We start from the raw sequence: 16,173 nt of genomic DNA on the forward strand, positions 1-16,173 counted from the left end.
TTGTGTCATGTACTTTATTATCCAACTCTTAAATCACAAATTTCACTTGTGAAAATTTCTAAAAATATTCTCAAGCATCTTTTATAATTACAGAGATCGTAAATAAATAATTTAACTAACGATCTCAATTAAGCTCGATGAATTTCGGGACTCACAAAGAGTATGCAAATGATCTATTTACATTAAATATATTTCAATTTTACAATAAACAAATTAAATTTTTTTTTTCAATGAACAATAACTGACCGGTCAAGAAACAGAACGGGTGGAAACTCATGTCCAGTGGCAGTGAACAGTTTCTTGACCGGTCGACCTAGTGACCCAATGACCTTAACATTTATCCCCAACGGGTGAACTTGCTCTTATCTTATTGATTACCGGTTCCCCTTTATTAAGACTTTAACAATAAGTAATTTCATATATAAAGGGTAAAATTGTAAATAGATTATGGGAGCAATTTTTGTCTTTACATGGGAGAAAAAAACTGCATGAACCACTCTTGACTGTTTTTGTAGTCTTTCTTTTTCTCTTTTTGGAATCAAAAGTTAAGGTATTAAACGATAAGAACAAAAACTATTAACAAAGAAAGAAACTCAACAAAATTAGTTCCAAGCACAATAATAGAACAAACGATAAAAAAAAGAGGCTAATTGATACATGCGTAAGCAACATTCCTATAAAATTTATAAAAAAATTGTTGAGAAATTACTGAAATTGTGAAAAAAAAAAAAATTATAAATATTCTAGCTTGTTGAACGCGCTGTACGCGCCTGAGAGCAAGAACCAAGGTCTTCCCCCCTGTCCGGCAGCGTGCCCCTACGCCGTCGTCGGACGGGCCATTGCCGACTCCGCATGGGTTGGGTGTAAGGTCGGGTCTCTCAATCAACGTTCTCGTTCCGATCGGTGAGATTACAGTGGATGTCAGTGAGGGAGGGGAAAGTGCGGCTGCTGGCTTCTGGGTTCTCTCTTCGATGGTCTACTCGATGGATACAATCTCGAATTTGGAGGCGATCTGGCGATGAGGCGTCCGGCGCGGCTTGGCCGGGGGCTAATCGGAGCAGCCCATTCTGGTTCGGATCTTCAGATCCCGATCTGGGTGAGCGGAGTTCCAGATGGCTTTTCCATGGTGTGACGAAGATGCTTTCTCTGCAGGTTTTGGCTCCGATCTGGGGTGACAGATCGCTGACAGCGGCTCTGCGGAAGCTGCGGGGCGGCCTTCTGCAAGGTCCGGCGGCGATGGCTGCAGGGGATTTGGGCCAGACCCGGCTGGCAGATTGTGGGCTTCCCTTATCCTGGGTGTTTGCTTGGGCTTGGGCCCTCTTTTTGGGCCTGGGCTTAGCTAGTTATGTTATTTCTGTTTTATTTTATTGCTGTTATGTGTCTAGGTCACGTCTTTGGCGTGAAATAAGAGTCTACACTTGTTGTGTAGCACTAGTAGGGCCTTGTGCCAGTGTATGCACTCAGTGTGCCTTATCTGCTCTAGGTTGGCAGCGAGTTTGTGGCTTAGTCAAATGGTCGCTACCGCCTAGTGGCAGGATGAAGCCAAGTGTCGTCGGATTTATCATCTGGCGGCAACATAGCAGGGAAGCTGTGCTAAAGCAGGTATTTATGCTAGGTTGTACGCGGGGTACATATAGTGTTATCTTTCCGCTATGTCACTGCTATGTTAAAGCAAATGGAGTAGCTATTGCACTCTTTGCTAGTTGGTGCTTGTTAGAATACAAGTCTCCTGTAGAGATTTCTGATATTATTTCGGAAAATTTTCTAGATGCTTATGGTAATCAGGGGTTTAGGCTCAATGTACCCCCTTTGTATTCGACAGTTTCATTAATCAAGGCTTGAGGGCAGCTCCACCAGCCCTTCATTCAAAAAAAAAAAATTCAAAAAAAAAATTATAAATATTTTAATTATTAAATACACATAATTAAGATTTTATAGAAAAACTGTTGATACTCTTATAGCAAAGTATTGGAGATACTCTAATTGGTCAAAAACTCAAAACCAAATGAACATTTTTCACTCTTAGCTAGCCTTTTATTTTTCAGTTTTTGGTTCAATTCTTTCTGAGTTTTTTTTTTTGGGTCCTTGACCCAAAGCACCAAAATGAATAAAAGTTATCCCACTTACCCCACTAACAGATTTTTATTCTCACTAACCCAATTTAAAATAAAATGACAATTCTGCCCTCCACCTAATTAAACAACTACTTTATGCCACTCTCCTTTTTCCTTCGATCTCTCTCTGTCCTATCTATCTCTCTCTTCCCCTTCTCTCTCTCTCTGTGAACTGTTTCTGCAAAGGATGAGAAGCCGGAGCCGGAGCCAGAGCCTCGCCGGAGGCGATTTCGCTCACCTCTCTCTCTCTCTTTCTCTCTCTCTCTCTCCAAAATCAAATCCCGATTTCGCAATCCTCCGATCTCCGCCGGCCATACAAACGGTGGCAACTCTCAGACCAGCAGAGGCGGGTTAGGATTGCGACGACCGGAGTTCCGCCGAGGTCAAGGAGGAAGGCGGCGTAGGGGACGAGCGCGACATCGACTCTTGCTCTTCCTCCCTCGAGATCGTCTTTGCCGGCGTCCATTAGATGTTTGCCCAGATTCTGTTGCAGCTCGCCCAAGCTCGGCCGGCGCTGAAACGACGACCATACGACGTCTTCCATGGCCTCCTGGACGCCTTGCCGTCTCCTTGGCGTCGCCTATGGCTTCCTGGACGCCGCCGGTTCTCGACCCAGGCTATGGCAGAGGAGATTGTTGATTGGGTGGCCAAAGCTTTTCTTTGGGTGCCCAAATCAATTTTTTTTTTTTTTTTTTTTTTTTTTTTTTTTTAAAGTAACGGGACAGAAAGAAAGAATTTTTTTTTTTTGAATGTCTATTGCCCCCCAATAGCCGTCTATTGGAGGGCAATAGACGTTTTAAATTGATGTAATCTTCTTGTTTTTTTTTCTGTAATCAAAGTTTTATTTGTCTAAATTTAGGGAGATAAGTTCCCATTCTGGCAACTGAAAGTCATATTGGGGGGCAATAGACGTCTATTGGGGGGCAATACATGACTGATAGTCGTCTATTGGGGGGCAATAACCCCTCTATTAGGGGGTAATAGATGTCTATTGGGGGCAAAAAAACTTTCCGGTGAGATTTTCAGCAAATTCCGGTGGGCGGCGCCGGTGACCGGAATCCGGCGAAAGTTGACCGGAATCCGGCGAAAGTTGACCGGAATCCGGCGACCGGTGACCGGAATCCGGCAAAAGTTGACCGGATTCCGGCGGCCGGTGACCGGGCTCCGGCGAAGTCTCCCATGGTTTCTCTCTCTCTCTCTAAGTAACAAAGGAGTGAGGGTAAAATGGTATTAAAAAAAATTAAAAAATAAAAAAAAATTCTTAATTGGGTATTAGGGAATACCTCCTTAGAGTGTTTTGGGTAAGGGGGAATTAAAAAAACTTAATGGGGTAGGTGGGAAAAAAATCTCTAAAAATGGGGTAAATAGACAAAAACCCTTTATTTTTATTGTGGACAATACATCCAAAGACTAAAATGACCTCATTAAAAACTCTGCCCAATCTAATCAAGTAAAAAAGAATACCACACCATTCCTTTCAAAACAAAAAAAAGAAGGGTTTTTGTCCATTTACCCCATTTTTAGGGATTTTTTTCCCACTTACCCCATTAAGTTTTTTTAATTCCCTCTTACCCAATACACTCTAAGGGAGTCTTCCCTAATACCCCATTAATATTTTTTTTTTTGTTTTTTATTTTTTTTAATACCATTTTACCCCTCACCCTTTTTGTTACTTGGAGAGAGAGAGAGAGAAAATGGAAGAGAGAGAAACCATAGGAGACTTCGCCGGAGCCAGTCACCGGCCGTCGGAATCCGGTCACCGGTCGTCGGATTCCGGTCACCGGTCGCCGGATTCCGGCCAACTTTCGCCGGATTCCAGTCACCGGCCGCCGCCCATCGGACCTTTCAGAAAACTTCACCGGAAATGTTTATTACCCCAATAGACATCTATTGCCCACCAATAAAGGAGTAATAGACCTCTATTGCCCTCCAATAGACGTCTATCAACCATGTATTGCCTCCCAATAGACGTCTATTGCCCCCTAATAGACTACTATCAGCCATGTATTGCCCCCCAATAGACGTCTATTGCACCCCATAAGACTTTCAGTAGCCAGAATAAGAACTAATCTTCCTAGATTTAGACAAATAAAACTTTGATTAAAGAAAAAAAATGAGAATATTACATCAATTCAAAACGTCTATTGCCTCCCAATAGACGTCTATTGCCCCCCAATAGACCCTTAACACACTTCTTTTGGCCCAATAAAACCTTTTTTTTTCCTTCATTTTTTCTTCCATTCTGGGTCTTCTGCCCCATTTTACCAAAAAAAAGGGAAAAAAAAACTATAAATTCACTAAATATTTTTTTCTCTTTTTTCTTTCCTGCTGCCCTCATTTTACCAAAAAAAATAAAAGAAAGAGGAAGGAAATGGCCTTCCGGCCTCAATAATCACCATTACCTTTCCAACTCGTGAAATTTCATTTATATTGCAGCATGTCTCTACTTAATATATCAAAATGAATATTAATTGGAACAACTATTTATAGAAATGATTTCAAATTCGTGCATTGAGGTCAAGCCAATAATCATTGATCTTCTTTCACATAAGAATAGTTCACTGCCCATCCTTTAATTAAGATCATCAACATATACGGTATTATGCCAAGTTGAATAATAAATAATTCAACTGATATCTGATGAAAATGATATTTTTTTTTTCGGAGAAATTCGCAACTAACAGTTGAACACCAAAAATAGACAACCCCGAGAGATCAACCCCCAGAGGAGCACACAAAAATACTCTTATTCAGAACCCAGAGACCTAAAAATTCTAGACTCAACCGAAACATGTAAAAGCAAAGCCTTCCATCTTCAGATCTGAGCTTAAGCCTTTGGCGATGTGCACAATCAAGTCGATCACACGGGAGCTCTAATCCCACTCGTTGTCGTACCATGGCACCGGAGCTTTTCTGGCAAATTGAACAGAGGCGTAACCAAAATAAGGGAGGGAGGGGGCGGGGGGAAAGAGAGAGAGAGAGAGAGACTTACGTGTGTGATCGGAGGCGAGTTGCAGGGAGCCCCGGTCAGCCGGAACAGAATTTGAAAGAGAATTCCGATAGTGAATTCCTAGGGGGAGAGAGAGAGAGGGATCTGAAATCGGAGAGGGATGAGAGAGGGGAGAGAGAGAGCGATGTGAAGGAGAGATATCGAGGGTTTATTAATTTGATTAAGGACAAAATTGTCATTTTGTTTCAAATTGGGTCAGTGAGAATAAAAATTTGTTGCTGGGGTAAATGAAACAATTTTAGCTGATTTTGGTGTTTTGGGTCAAGAACTCAAAAAAGAATATCACATCCCTAATATCAACTAGACAAATTATATAGTAATACTACATCATTTTTTTTTTTTGATGCTTATAGTATACCACATCATTGAGCCAAGAAGGCCTTGCTTCTTTCCGTAACCAAATTCCTTCACTATGTGCTGCCCTCTCAGCAAGGAGCCAAGTGTCTCTCTATTCATTTAAAACTTTTTAAACGTATTTTATTTTGATATTTTCCTTTTTCGGCTAATTCTTTCCATTTTGTTTCAAGGGCCAAACCGGCGATGACAATCACTTGAAAGATCAAATCTGTAAATCAACAACCAATCATCCAGGGCTTTGAACTAATCACTCCCAAAATGAATCTCTACGCTCACGACCTCTCTCTCCTCGACTTCAACTTCAACTTGTCCGATCCCATTTCCGATCCCTTCTCCCACCGCACCACTTCTTTCTTTTCCGAAACTGCCCCTACTGACGACGACGGCGGCGACGCCTCTGATGGCAGGGGCAGGAACAGAACCAACGGTAAGCGCGTGGAGCGCAGTCCCAGCCCTCCCAAGTACCGCCACGACGGCACCTCGCCTCTCCCTCTCGGAATGGATTGGAGCCCTCCGCCTCGCAAATGGGTATTCTTCTCTAATCTCTCTGTTTTTTGTTTTCGTGTGAATTCGAGCGGTGGCTAGGGTTTTATGAATTTGATGTAGAAATCTTATGAATTGATTTCCAGCACTTGACTTTGAACTTAGAATTGCCGATCAGGTTGTCTTATTTTGTTTCAGCTATCTAGTTATAAAGATTACATGTGTAAGAGTGACGGTACTGGATAATCTGTTTATAGGAAATATGATTTAGTAGGGAGAGAGTAAAATATCGATGCATACTAGTAGCCGATTTACTATCTAGGGAGAGGGAAAGAATAACGGATTTATGAATTATATACGGAATCTTCAGGAGGGAGGTGGGACTGTAAAGTGCTTTCCAGTTGAATATAGAAGCTAGAGATCTGTAGAGATTTGATTGGAAGGAAAGACAGAGCTGGGAACGTAAACGATTGTTGATGTCTGTACTGTGTGCACAACAGAAAGAGAGGGGGCAGTGGATCACCACTGTTTGTTGATTATTGCTGGAAAATAGAAGAAGTATGAAGTATGAACTATGAAATGCCCTGGAAATCTAGACAGATTGAGTTGAAGGAAAGTCATATGTTGTGATTCTGCATTATAACATACACATTAGTGCACCAGGAAAAAGGGACTTATAGAATGTGGGCTGCATCTGAAATTGAAAATTGCGGAGATCTATTGGAATGATGCTGAGTCATTATGTTGCATTTTGGTAATTCACTGATGCAGAGGTTCTATGACCTAAATTATTCGAGATGAGACATATGAGGAATAAGTTTAGTAAGTGTCTTCAGAGAGGTTTTGTGAGGTGATACATGTCATTCATTTATTTACTATGAATTGTAGGCATTTTGGTGCATTTGACTCTAGATTCTTTTCTCTTTCAGTGAAAAAGCACTTATTAGGATTACTGTAAGCTTTACGGTTATATGCTTAGATTCTAACATAGCTGATAACTTGACTAGAAATGATGGTGTAAAACTAGGTAACTAACTCAACACTAGTAACTTCGACCAAACATTACTAAGAAGGATGGTGCAATATTTGGCTTTAGGGAGTTTTGTATGGGTCTACATGGTAAGTTTTTCTTTGTTGATATACAAATGCAGACATTGGCATCTGCTGATGGCATTTCAAATTATGTTGAATGACTTGGATCTCTCTGTTGTGTAATATCAAAAGGTGATTACAATAATATAGGGATATATGTCCCTAAACTTTTTGGCCATTTGTACGACTATGTTTCAATTATGTTGGTAAAAATTTATAGTAAAATATATAACTGAGTGAAAAGCAGGCTATAAGGTAATTAGTTTAGTTATTAGACAGATTTGGGTTTGTAGACACAATGAACTGGGTTTCTATTATTCTGTTTGTTTCTTATTAATAATATCCTTTGGGGGTTTAATGAAGGATGGACGGGACTCTGTTTGGCCACATAATCCTCGTACAGGATGGAGTTACTGCGTCACAGTTCCTTCTTGGACTTACCTGCCCAAACCGAGAGGTTCAGATCCTGTGGTGGTAAACTTTATGTTTCTTATCCTCTTTTAATGTCGCAGTGTTGAAGAAAAACATCTTCTGGATTAAACATTATCTATATTCTTGTATGAGCATGCCTGCTGCCTTTTTATTTATTTGCAACCATAACTACGTTAGTTTCACTATTAACATTTACAGAGAACAGTTTTATAGGGTTCAAGTTGGTCTACAATCACCGGAAGGGATCACAACCACTCGAGGGATATTACGAAGATTTAATGATTTTCTAAAGCTATTTTCTGAAGTAAGTGATTTATCCTTTTTCGCAAGTTCAGTGTAAGTGACAATTTCTATGTATCAGCAGAAAATAATAATAGTTTTCAAGCAATTCAGGTAAAAGGATTACTCAAACTAATAATTGATGACATTTAGGATCAATATAAGAATGATGTTGATATAGAGAATTATTTAGTATGTGTAATTAAAACGAGGTTATGAAAAGAATATCAAAAGATTGTATGTATGTCATTACGCTAGTTATTTTGTGTTCCCTGCAAAACGAGAAGGGGGGGGGGGGGGGGGGGAGGTGGGGGGGAGGGAGGGAGGGAGAGAGAGATTATGAGTTAATCTGGCTTTAGTAAGGGCATATGCAACATAGATCACTAGGTGTGCACTTATAATTAATACTGAAAGAAAGAAAGAAATATCTAAGAGGAATTGAGTTTAACAGAAACTGAAAAATTATTGATGTGGCCTATCCCATAGGAATAGTACAGGTAAAGGTGGTCAATCCGTCGTTACATGTTGATGTTTAATTTCCTTTTTCCAAATATCTGTGTTTTGCCCGACTGCATAGTACATCATGGAGATACTCCGGCTATAATAAGTGGCTAACTTAAAAGTAACATATAACCCCGTTGATTAGATATAGCGCGTTGAGAAGAAAACACTAGGTCGAATTAGCTATGGATATCTGATCTTAGAGTTGAGATGGTATCATTTGAATCAGCTACCGAGTAATTTAATTTCTGCCTTTTATTCTTTTGTTTATTTTAGGTTTGCTTGAATTTTTATCTTTGTTCTGTTACTTTTCGGACTATTGAGCAATCCCATTTGATTTTTGTAGCTTAAAAAGGCATTCCCCCTGAAAGATCCTCCTCCAGCTCCTCCAAAGGGGTTTCTGAGAATGAAAAGTCGGATACTATTGGAAGAGGTGGGTTACATCACACTCTCTCTCTCACCTTCAAGTTTTATTTTAACTTCTTTGATTGTGGAAATTGCAAAGAATCAGAAATTTTTTGAGTCAAACTGAAGTAAGTTGACTGAGATGTACCTTTGCAAATTATAGGTGTCTCTTACTATCGAATAGGCTTCTATTCTGCAATTTTGGTTTATATGTTTGTTAAAATAGGACGAAATAGCTTAGCATAAAAATGGTTTTATGGCGTCAAATAGTGTTCATCCTCTTATTCTCAAATTGGTTAGTTCGCTGCAGCGAAGGTGTTCTTTGGAGGATTGGATAGAAAAGCTATTATCAGATATCGATATATCAAGAAGTTTGTTGGTTGCAACCTTTCTAGAGCTGGAAGCTGCTGCGAGGTCTTGTAGGTGTATTCTTGATGCATCTTATAGATGATTCTAATATTCTATTACGTGTTTTCCTCTTCTTTTATTAATTTATTTAATTTTTTTAATATCATCTGCTTATATTAGTTTTGGTTGCCATACCTTTCAGCATTCAATGATCCGCAGCTAATTTCAGATGTAAACTCAACAAGTGGCACAGCTCCGTCTTCTCTGTTACAAACCCAATCAGATCTCTCTGTTGTTGCTGGTAGCTCATCTGTCACATCAGATAATGGTAATGATACTCCATACGAGGTATCTGAGCTTGGAACACCAAGGTATGGAGATGATAGCCGTGCTAATCTTGCCATGGAGTATTCGACATCTGATCAGGACTTAGATGATTCGATAGATACATCTGTTAAGGTTGGCCTATTTAACCAGAAATTTATTCGGGGAAGCCTAGAAAGGCTCTCCAGGCGCCAAATTTCCGGTAGAAGTAATGTGAATACTATAGACAAGGAGCAAACAAGTGAAAATACCTATGGTTCTAAACCTCTTTGCATGGATGGAACCGAGTTCTTTGTAGAACATGAGGAAAGGAAGAGGGATGGCCATGCTCGAAGACCATCAACAGAGAGTTTTGGAAGCGATACTTCTACCTTGCGGGTGGGCAATTTATATGGTGATGGCTCCCTCAACCTTCCTGAAAGTTCTGAAGCTCCTACAATTGCAGATACTTTTGACAACTCAAATTTGAAGTTTTCAAGGGCTATACTAGCTGCTTTTCCACATGATGAGCGACAAAAATTAAACAGAGTTCTGATTACATTGCAGCAGAGATTAGGAACAGCAAAAATTGACATCGAGGATCTTGTAGCAAGATTGAATCAAGAAGTTGCTGTGAGACAATTCCTCACAACAAAGGTAATGATATATAACAGTTAACAAGTATTTACTGCTAGCATTTACTGATTGACTGCACTTGAACAAGTTCTGCTCCTATTCCCAGCTTTGGTCGTCCATATGGTGTGTTCTTTATTAATTTCAGTTTACCTTTAGTTTAATCAAATTAGGTTGCCCTCCCCACCCATTGGTATTGTAAGAACTATGATTTAAACTAATATTCTAGAGGATATCATGTCCTGCATGGTCTCGCCAGTATAGTAGTGAAGTGCAGTGAGTACAAGCAAAGTCAGGCTAAGTTATACTACAGTCAAAGATTGAGTTGTCTGAAGATTAATTATTAGTAGTAACTTAAGTAGTCACAAAAGTGATGGGACGAGAAGAACTATTCTTGTATAAATAATAGCAACTGAGTAATGATGCATAATGGATCGCAAAGTTCAGTATAGGTTTGATTGGATTGCCCAAAGCTTCAACTATTCTTTAGAAACTTGAATTCTGGCAGTAAAAATTCATGGTGTTTGTTAGTTCAGACTAATTTTGTATTTATATTTTACCTTTTAGGTTCTGGCAGATAGTTATTTTGATAGGAACGTTGGCTACACTGTAATTTGGATCAAACTCAAAGCACCAAAAATACTAAACCCTATCTCATCAATTGATTGGCGCTGTGTATTCATAATTGCGTAACTGCTGAAATTCAGTTTAAATGCAGGCTGCCTGCAGTTTAGTTGCCGATGAATTGTTTTCACCTCAAGATATCTGTAAAGATTGCAGTATACTCAAATAGTAATTCTTTTCAATCTTCGAAATTGAGTACTGACTTATATTGGTGAAATCTTTGAACTTTTGACGGTTATATGTATCCAATTTACACATTATAACTCTGCTGAGTGATTTACACAGGAGAGTATGGAGGCTTTCAAAATCATAGATTTACTTTACTCCTCATTACTTGGCTGGAATTTATATTAAAGAAACATTTTGTTTTCTTATGGGAATTTTCTCTTGTAGGTTAAAGATCTGGAAGTGGAACTTGAAACTACCCAACAAAATTGTAAAGAAAATATTCAGCAGGCTGTCTTAAATGAAAAAGAAAGATTTACCCAAATGCAGTGGGATATGGAGGAACTGCGAAGGAAGTGCTTGGACTTGGAATTACAATTGAGATCTGAGCAGGTTTTGTTCTTTCTAATAACTTTTAGTTTACTTCTCCTTGTCATTTCAAATTGAGGGCCTTCTGTTGATTGTGTGCTACAATATTCCAGGATGCAAGGGAGCATTCGGAGTCAACAAAAATTTCTATCATTCAGGAGAATGACATATTGCTACAGGAGTTGGATGTCTCTAGGCAGCAGCTTGACAACTTGCAGAAATTTCATGAAGAGTTTGAGGTGAAATCAAAGACAGATGTAAAGCTACTTGTTAAAGAGGTCAAATCTCTTCGAAATTCACAATCAGAACTGAAGCAGGAACTCAGTCGATTGATGAAGGAAAAATTAGAAGTAGAGGTATGTCCTCTGTTTCATTTAAGTTTAGTAATGGGCTACTAATATATGTGTTGTCATCATTTTCTTCTGAGATCTAAATTTCTGAAAGCTTCAAGATGTGTGATAAAACCCCTTTTTTGGTCTTCCTCATTGTGTCAGATAAATAATAAAGGGTAGTTTCCTTGTTTTCTTAGACCAGGGAGACGTGAAACTTAATGGGTTTCACCAAATAACAAGACTGCAGTTTTCAAAAAGGGGAGAAAATGTTGTCAGTAAGAGTGTACATGTAAAATCCAACCAAGGCATCCAATAATAGAGATAAAGATGTTGAACACAAAACAACATTTTGACCTTTTTTTTGTAGTCCATTGACTGAAAACCTGTATATCTCAAGGTTCAGTGGATATTCAGTGTTCTTGCTTTGCTTAGATTCGTTTTATAATATCTGTATTTAGCTAAGCTTCTGGGTTTATCAGCTGGTTTTATTATGAGATTATTTAGAATGTATTCCTCTCTACCTTCCTGTAAGAAAAAACATACAACTTTAAGCTATCAACTTATGTTGTTCCATGTTTATCTTTCAGAGAACACTTCAAAAAGAAAAGCGAAGAATAGAGTGTGCAGCAACTACTAACGCAAAGCTGCTGCATGAATGTGAAATACTTCGCAGTCGGCTTCAAGAATGTAGTGTCAATTTTCTGGTTGAAGAGGAAGATAAACTGATCTTGGATACTTCATCACCATCTGATGCTATTGATCTACTGACAACGTCTGACAATCGAATTGGTCTTCTTCTTGCGGAGGTATGCTTTGCAACTGTAGTTGGTGTCTGTGTCTTGTATTTGTGCAGTGACTTCTATCAGTAATTTGTAGCTATTTGGGCACAAGCTGGCTCATGAAAGTACACTTGTAGAAGTGAAGGTACTGAGTAGCCTTGCTGTAAAAGCCACAAATATCTCAGTAAAAAGTTGTATTCAATATCATATACATTCCATTGGAGTTTTACAATGAGGGAGTTCAATCCATCAGGCCGCATTCTGACATCTGGCCTGCAGGAAAAAGAGGACGCCTTATTAAAATCTTTTTGACTGAAAATGTAGTATAGTTTTTAAGTGGATCCAACTAATTATAGATTACAATGCCTTGATGTTCATTAGATACGAGAAACGCTGGGTTTCCCCATGGGAATCTCACCTTCTATGTCCATTCCCATAGTAGCCAAATGCCCAGAAGGCCTTTTGGATTTGTGGAAAAGGGCATTTATATGTACCAGTTCATTAGTACTTGTATTCTCTTCTTTATCAGAATCTAATTTGCTTACAGTATTGGTCCATCCAAATCATAATCTCCTTTGTACCGGTTCATAAAATTGGAACAGGCACAGCTCCTTGCACAGGATGTCGAAAGTGCTGTTATAGCAGTGGACGACGCTCAAGACATCAAGGGTGGTGATAGGATGGCTGATGATGAGCTGAGGAAGATGCTGACAGATCAGTTTGTTGACAATGCCAGACTAAGAATGCAGGTCAATTCAGTAATCCGTTGTGCTCTAAATGCAAATATTAAAGATGAAAATGATGATGATGATGAAGATGAAGAAGATTCACATTTAAGAAAAACTGTTTTAAGCAAATTCTTGGAGAGGTGATACGAGAATTGTACATCTTTATACTAGATATGTAATACACATATCCTTGTATATACAGGTAGTATATGCCAGTTCTATATCTGTGATGGCTGTGTAGAAAACGTTGTTTGGATGATATTTTTTTTTTTGGAATAGATTTATTGATCGAGTATAGTAAAAGTTGTGGTAGAACAAATCAAGATGACAGTGAAAGAAAAAAGAAAAATTCATCCTTAATGTTCCGTGTTGTTATTGTAACCATGTCATTTTGTTTCTCACTCTGAACTTCCATGGGGATGTAATGCCAGCAGAGTGCAATTTGCAATCTGAGAGTGTATAGTCTTACAGGTTCGATCCACTAATGGTTAAGCACTAGTACTTGGTTAGTCATGAAATCATGTTGGAGGAACAATCCCATCTTGGCCGGGTAACTTCAATGATCGTTGTCAAACTACTCGTTTGCTGGACAATCCCATAGAGTTTCACCAATCTGAAAACACATTTATGACCGAATCGAAATAGAAGATTCTCCTCAAAACTTCCCATCTTTTTATATAGAACCAAGTTGAATTAGAACCTAGCCGTTGGTAATGTTTGCAAAATAGTTTTTTCGTTTTACATATAGAAAATGAACATAAAGTATATGTGGAAGTACAATTAAAAAAAAAAAAAAGAATGTAGAAAATGAAAATTGCTAGATACAGTTTTATGTGTGCAAAATTCTTCTATGTACCGACGTTGCAAGTGAATTAACAAATCCAGCAGATCTCAGTTGTTGATTATGTGCGTGTTGGTTAGCCTATACTAGCAGGTGGTACTTCTATGAGTTTCTTATGGAGTGCTATGTGTTCATGTGCCACAATTTTGTGATCGGCTTACGTGGGTGACTAGCAGAATAAGACGAAACACTTTTGATTGTAACAGGCACTAGAGCGTTTAATTTTTATGAAATAGTACGTTGTGTATCAATGTAGGCCTAGTTCGCTTATTTGGTGTTATACTATTCTGATTTTTGATTTAATGAAAGTTTCACTTGTCAAAAAAATAAATAAATAAATTCAAAGGAATGTCACCTACTCATATGCACTCATGGTTAGTAGTGGAAACTTCTATGTTCTACTTTATTTGGATCGAGTAAAATAAATCGAAAAACTTAATTTATCAAAAACTTCTGTAAACCTTGTTAGACAAGAAAAGTTGATGTCGATAACTCTAAGCCGAAAGGCCAATAAATACATTCCCATGAGATATTTGATAGGTAGGCCAAAATGTCTCACCCTTATTATATTGTAGTTCCGTAACTTGTTAAGAAAATTAGTTCATTATAATGTTTAAATACTAATTTTAAAAAAAAATTTAAAAGGAAAAAATCTTCAAATGGTACCTAATTATCGTCCAATGCACATTTTGGTACCTAAACTTTCAAAACTACCCTCATAGTACTTGAACTATTGCTCCGTTAGCCAATTTATTACTTCTGTTCACTTTGCTGTTAAATTTGTTTACGTGGCACATATATACTCTTATTTTTTTTGTTAACAAAACTACCGGCAAAAACAGTCATTTCACTAAATTAAAAAATAACATTAAAACAAATAAAAAATATGAAAGAATAAACATAAAAATAAAACCCAGAACCCTCAAACCCTGTAAAAGCAAATTAAGCCGATCTTGATTTCGGAGCTTTTTTTTACACCAAAAAATTAAGCCAATCAAAAACGTGACTTGCATTTAAACTCCGAGAATGCTTGGACGCCGTGAGAGGAGGCAGTTGGCGTCAACAGTAAACAGTTAACTTTGATTGGCTTTTACCCGGTTTCAACTCTCGGGTAACTTTCTCTTTTTAGGCTTTTTGTTTTTCTCCCTCTCGCATTGCTATGCTTGGCTTTGATTGGATCCTTAGATTATATATCTCAGTCATTCAATATGGTATGCGTGGATTAGTGGCAACACAGAAAGTAATGCATAAGATAATTTTGACTATCGAAATCAGAGTTGTGCACGAGAGTCGTATAGAATACATGATCGAGAGAGTCACAAAAAGTTTGGAAGAAATTGCAGTGATTCTAGAATCTAGGATCTGCTGGGGAATTTTGGTCAAAGAGAGTTCAAGGTTAATCAAGTAGCTTAGCAGGGCAGCTATGTTGTTGATTAATAGTTTCTTCATCTATATGAAGCTGATTACTGATCACTGTAGATAAGATGCACCAAATCACTAGAAGCACAGGGAGATGCTGTTGTTTGAATAGTCACTTATAGTAACAATGCAAGCCAGTCCTTTCTGAATAACGTTTACAGAGAAAGAGGGAAAACCTTTCGAATGCAACTTTTCAGGACCATCCTTCCCTTTCTGGCTGGTTCTGGGTGAGGAGGGATTCGAATCTGTGTCTAAAATTTTCATCAGCTCAAACAGAAACACCCCAATCCGGGCTGAGAATGTGTATGAGTGAGTCACAATGGTAAATATGAAGTTTCTTCGGCGTCATTCAATAAAAGAATAACCTACTCCTCTGTATCTCATATGGGTTTAGACTTTGCGAAATCATGGCTTGTGTATCAAATATGTACTGTCCATATTCAGTCATACGGGTTTTGCAAAGCTTTAAATTTGGTTAAAGTTTTCTTTGGTAGTTCGCTCAATCAGAAAAAGAAAAAAAAAAAAAAAAGTGTAGCTTCAGTTTCTGTATAGAGGTCTGTGTCTACTACAAATTTATACTCGGTTAAAATGCATGATGGTTGTGTGCATTATGGATATGAATTGTTGGTCCCCTTTTAACGGTCTAGTTTTCATATGAAGATCTCCCCCTTTTTTTGTTCTGTAACAAGAAGCAGTTATGTTCTAGCTTGTAGCCTTACAGATCTTCTGAAGTTTTCCACTCCATCCTTGTCAATATTTCTCCTCATTTGTACAATAAATGATCAGACAGATATGACCAGCTTGACGTGTTTATCATAGTAGTAATAAGTTGTTGACTTCTTTAGTTGATTTATGATTTCAAATGCACTGATTTAGGCATTCAGGATATTAACTGATATGAGTCATATCCACAGTAACTGAGTCCCATATAATTAAAAAGGCAATCCATCTTCTGAATT

General features: G+C 38.2%; 1 protein-coding gene across 2 annotated transcripts; it reads left to right on the plus strand.

The window, feature by feature from the left end:
- Positions 1–5,613: 5,613 nt before the first annotated feature.
- On the plus strand, positions 5,614–13,402 carry LOC133725081 (PX domain-containing protein EREX). Of its 2 annotated transcripts, none has more exons than XM_062152129.1 (10): positions 5,614–6,009; positions 7,420–7,530; positions 7,694–7,792; positions 8,615–8,701; positions 8,984–9,092; positions 9,224–9,981; positions 10,975–11,139; positions 11,229–11,471; positions 12,035–12,253; positions 12,829–13,402. In XM_062152129.1, the coding sequence occupies exons 1-10, from the start codon at positions 5,740–5,742 to the stop codon at positions 13,096–13,098; spliced, it is 2,331 nt and encodes a 776-aa protein (XP_062008113.1). In that variant the 5' UTR covers positions 5,614–5,739; the 3' UTR covers positions 13,099–13,402. The 2 variants fall into 2 exon arrangements, with proteins under 2 accessions (XP_062008113.1, XP_062008114.1); XM_062152130.1 differs by having other exon boundaries at positions 5,738–6,009; positions 7,702–7,792.
- Positions 13,403–16,173: the final 2,771 nt, after the last annotated feature.

Source organism: Rosa rugosa, chromosome 1 (genome assembly GCF_958449725.1).
Source record: "Rosa rugosa chromosome 1, drRosRugo1.1, whole genome shotgun sequence".
NCBI classification, from domain to species: Eukaryota; Viridiplantae; Streptophyta; class Magnoliopsida; order Rosales; family Rosaceae; genus Rosa; species Rosa rugosa.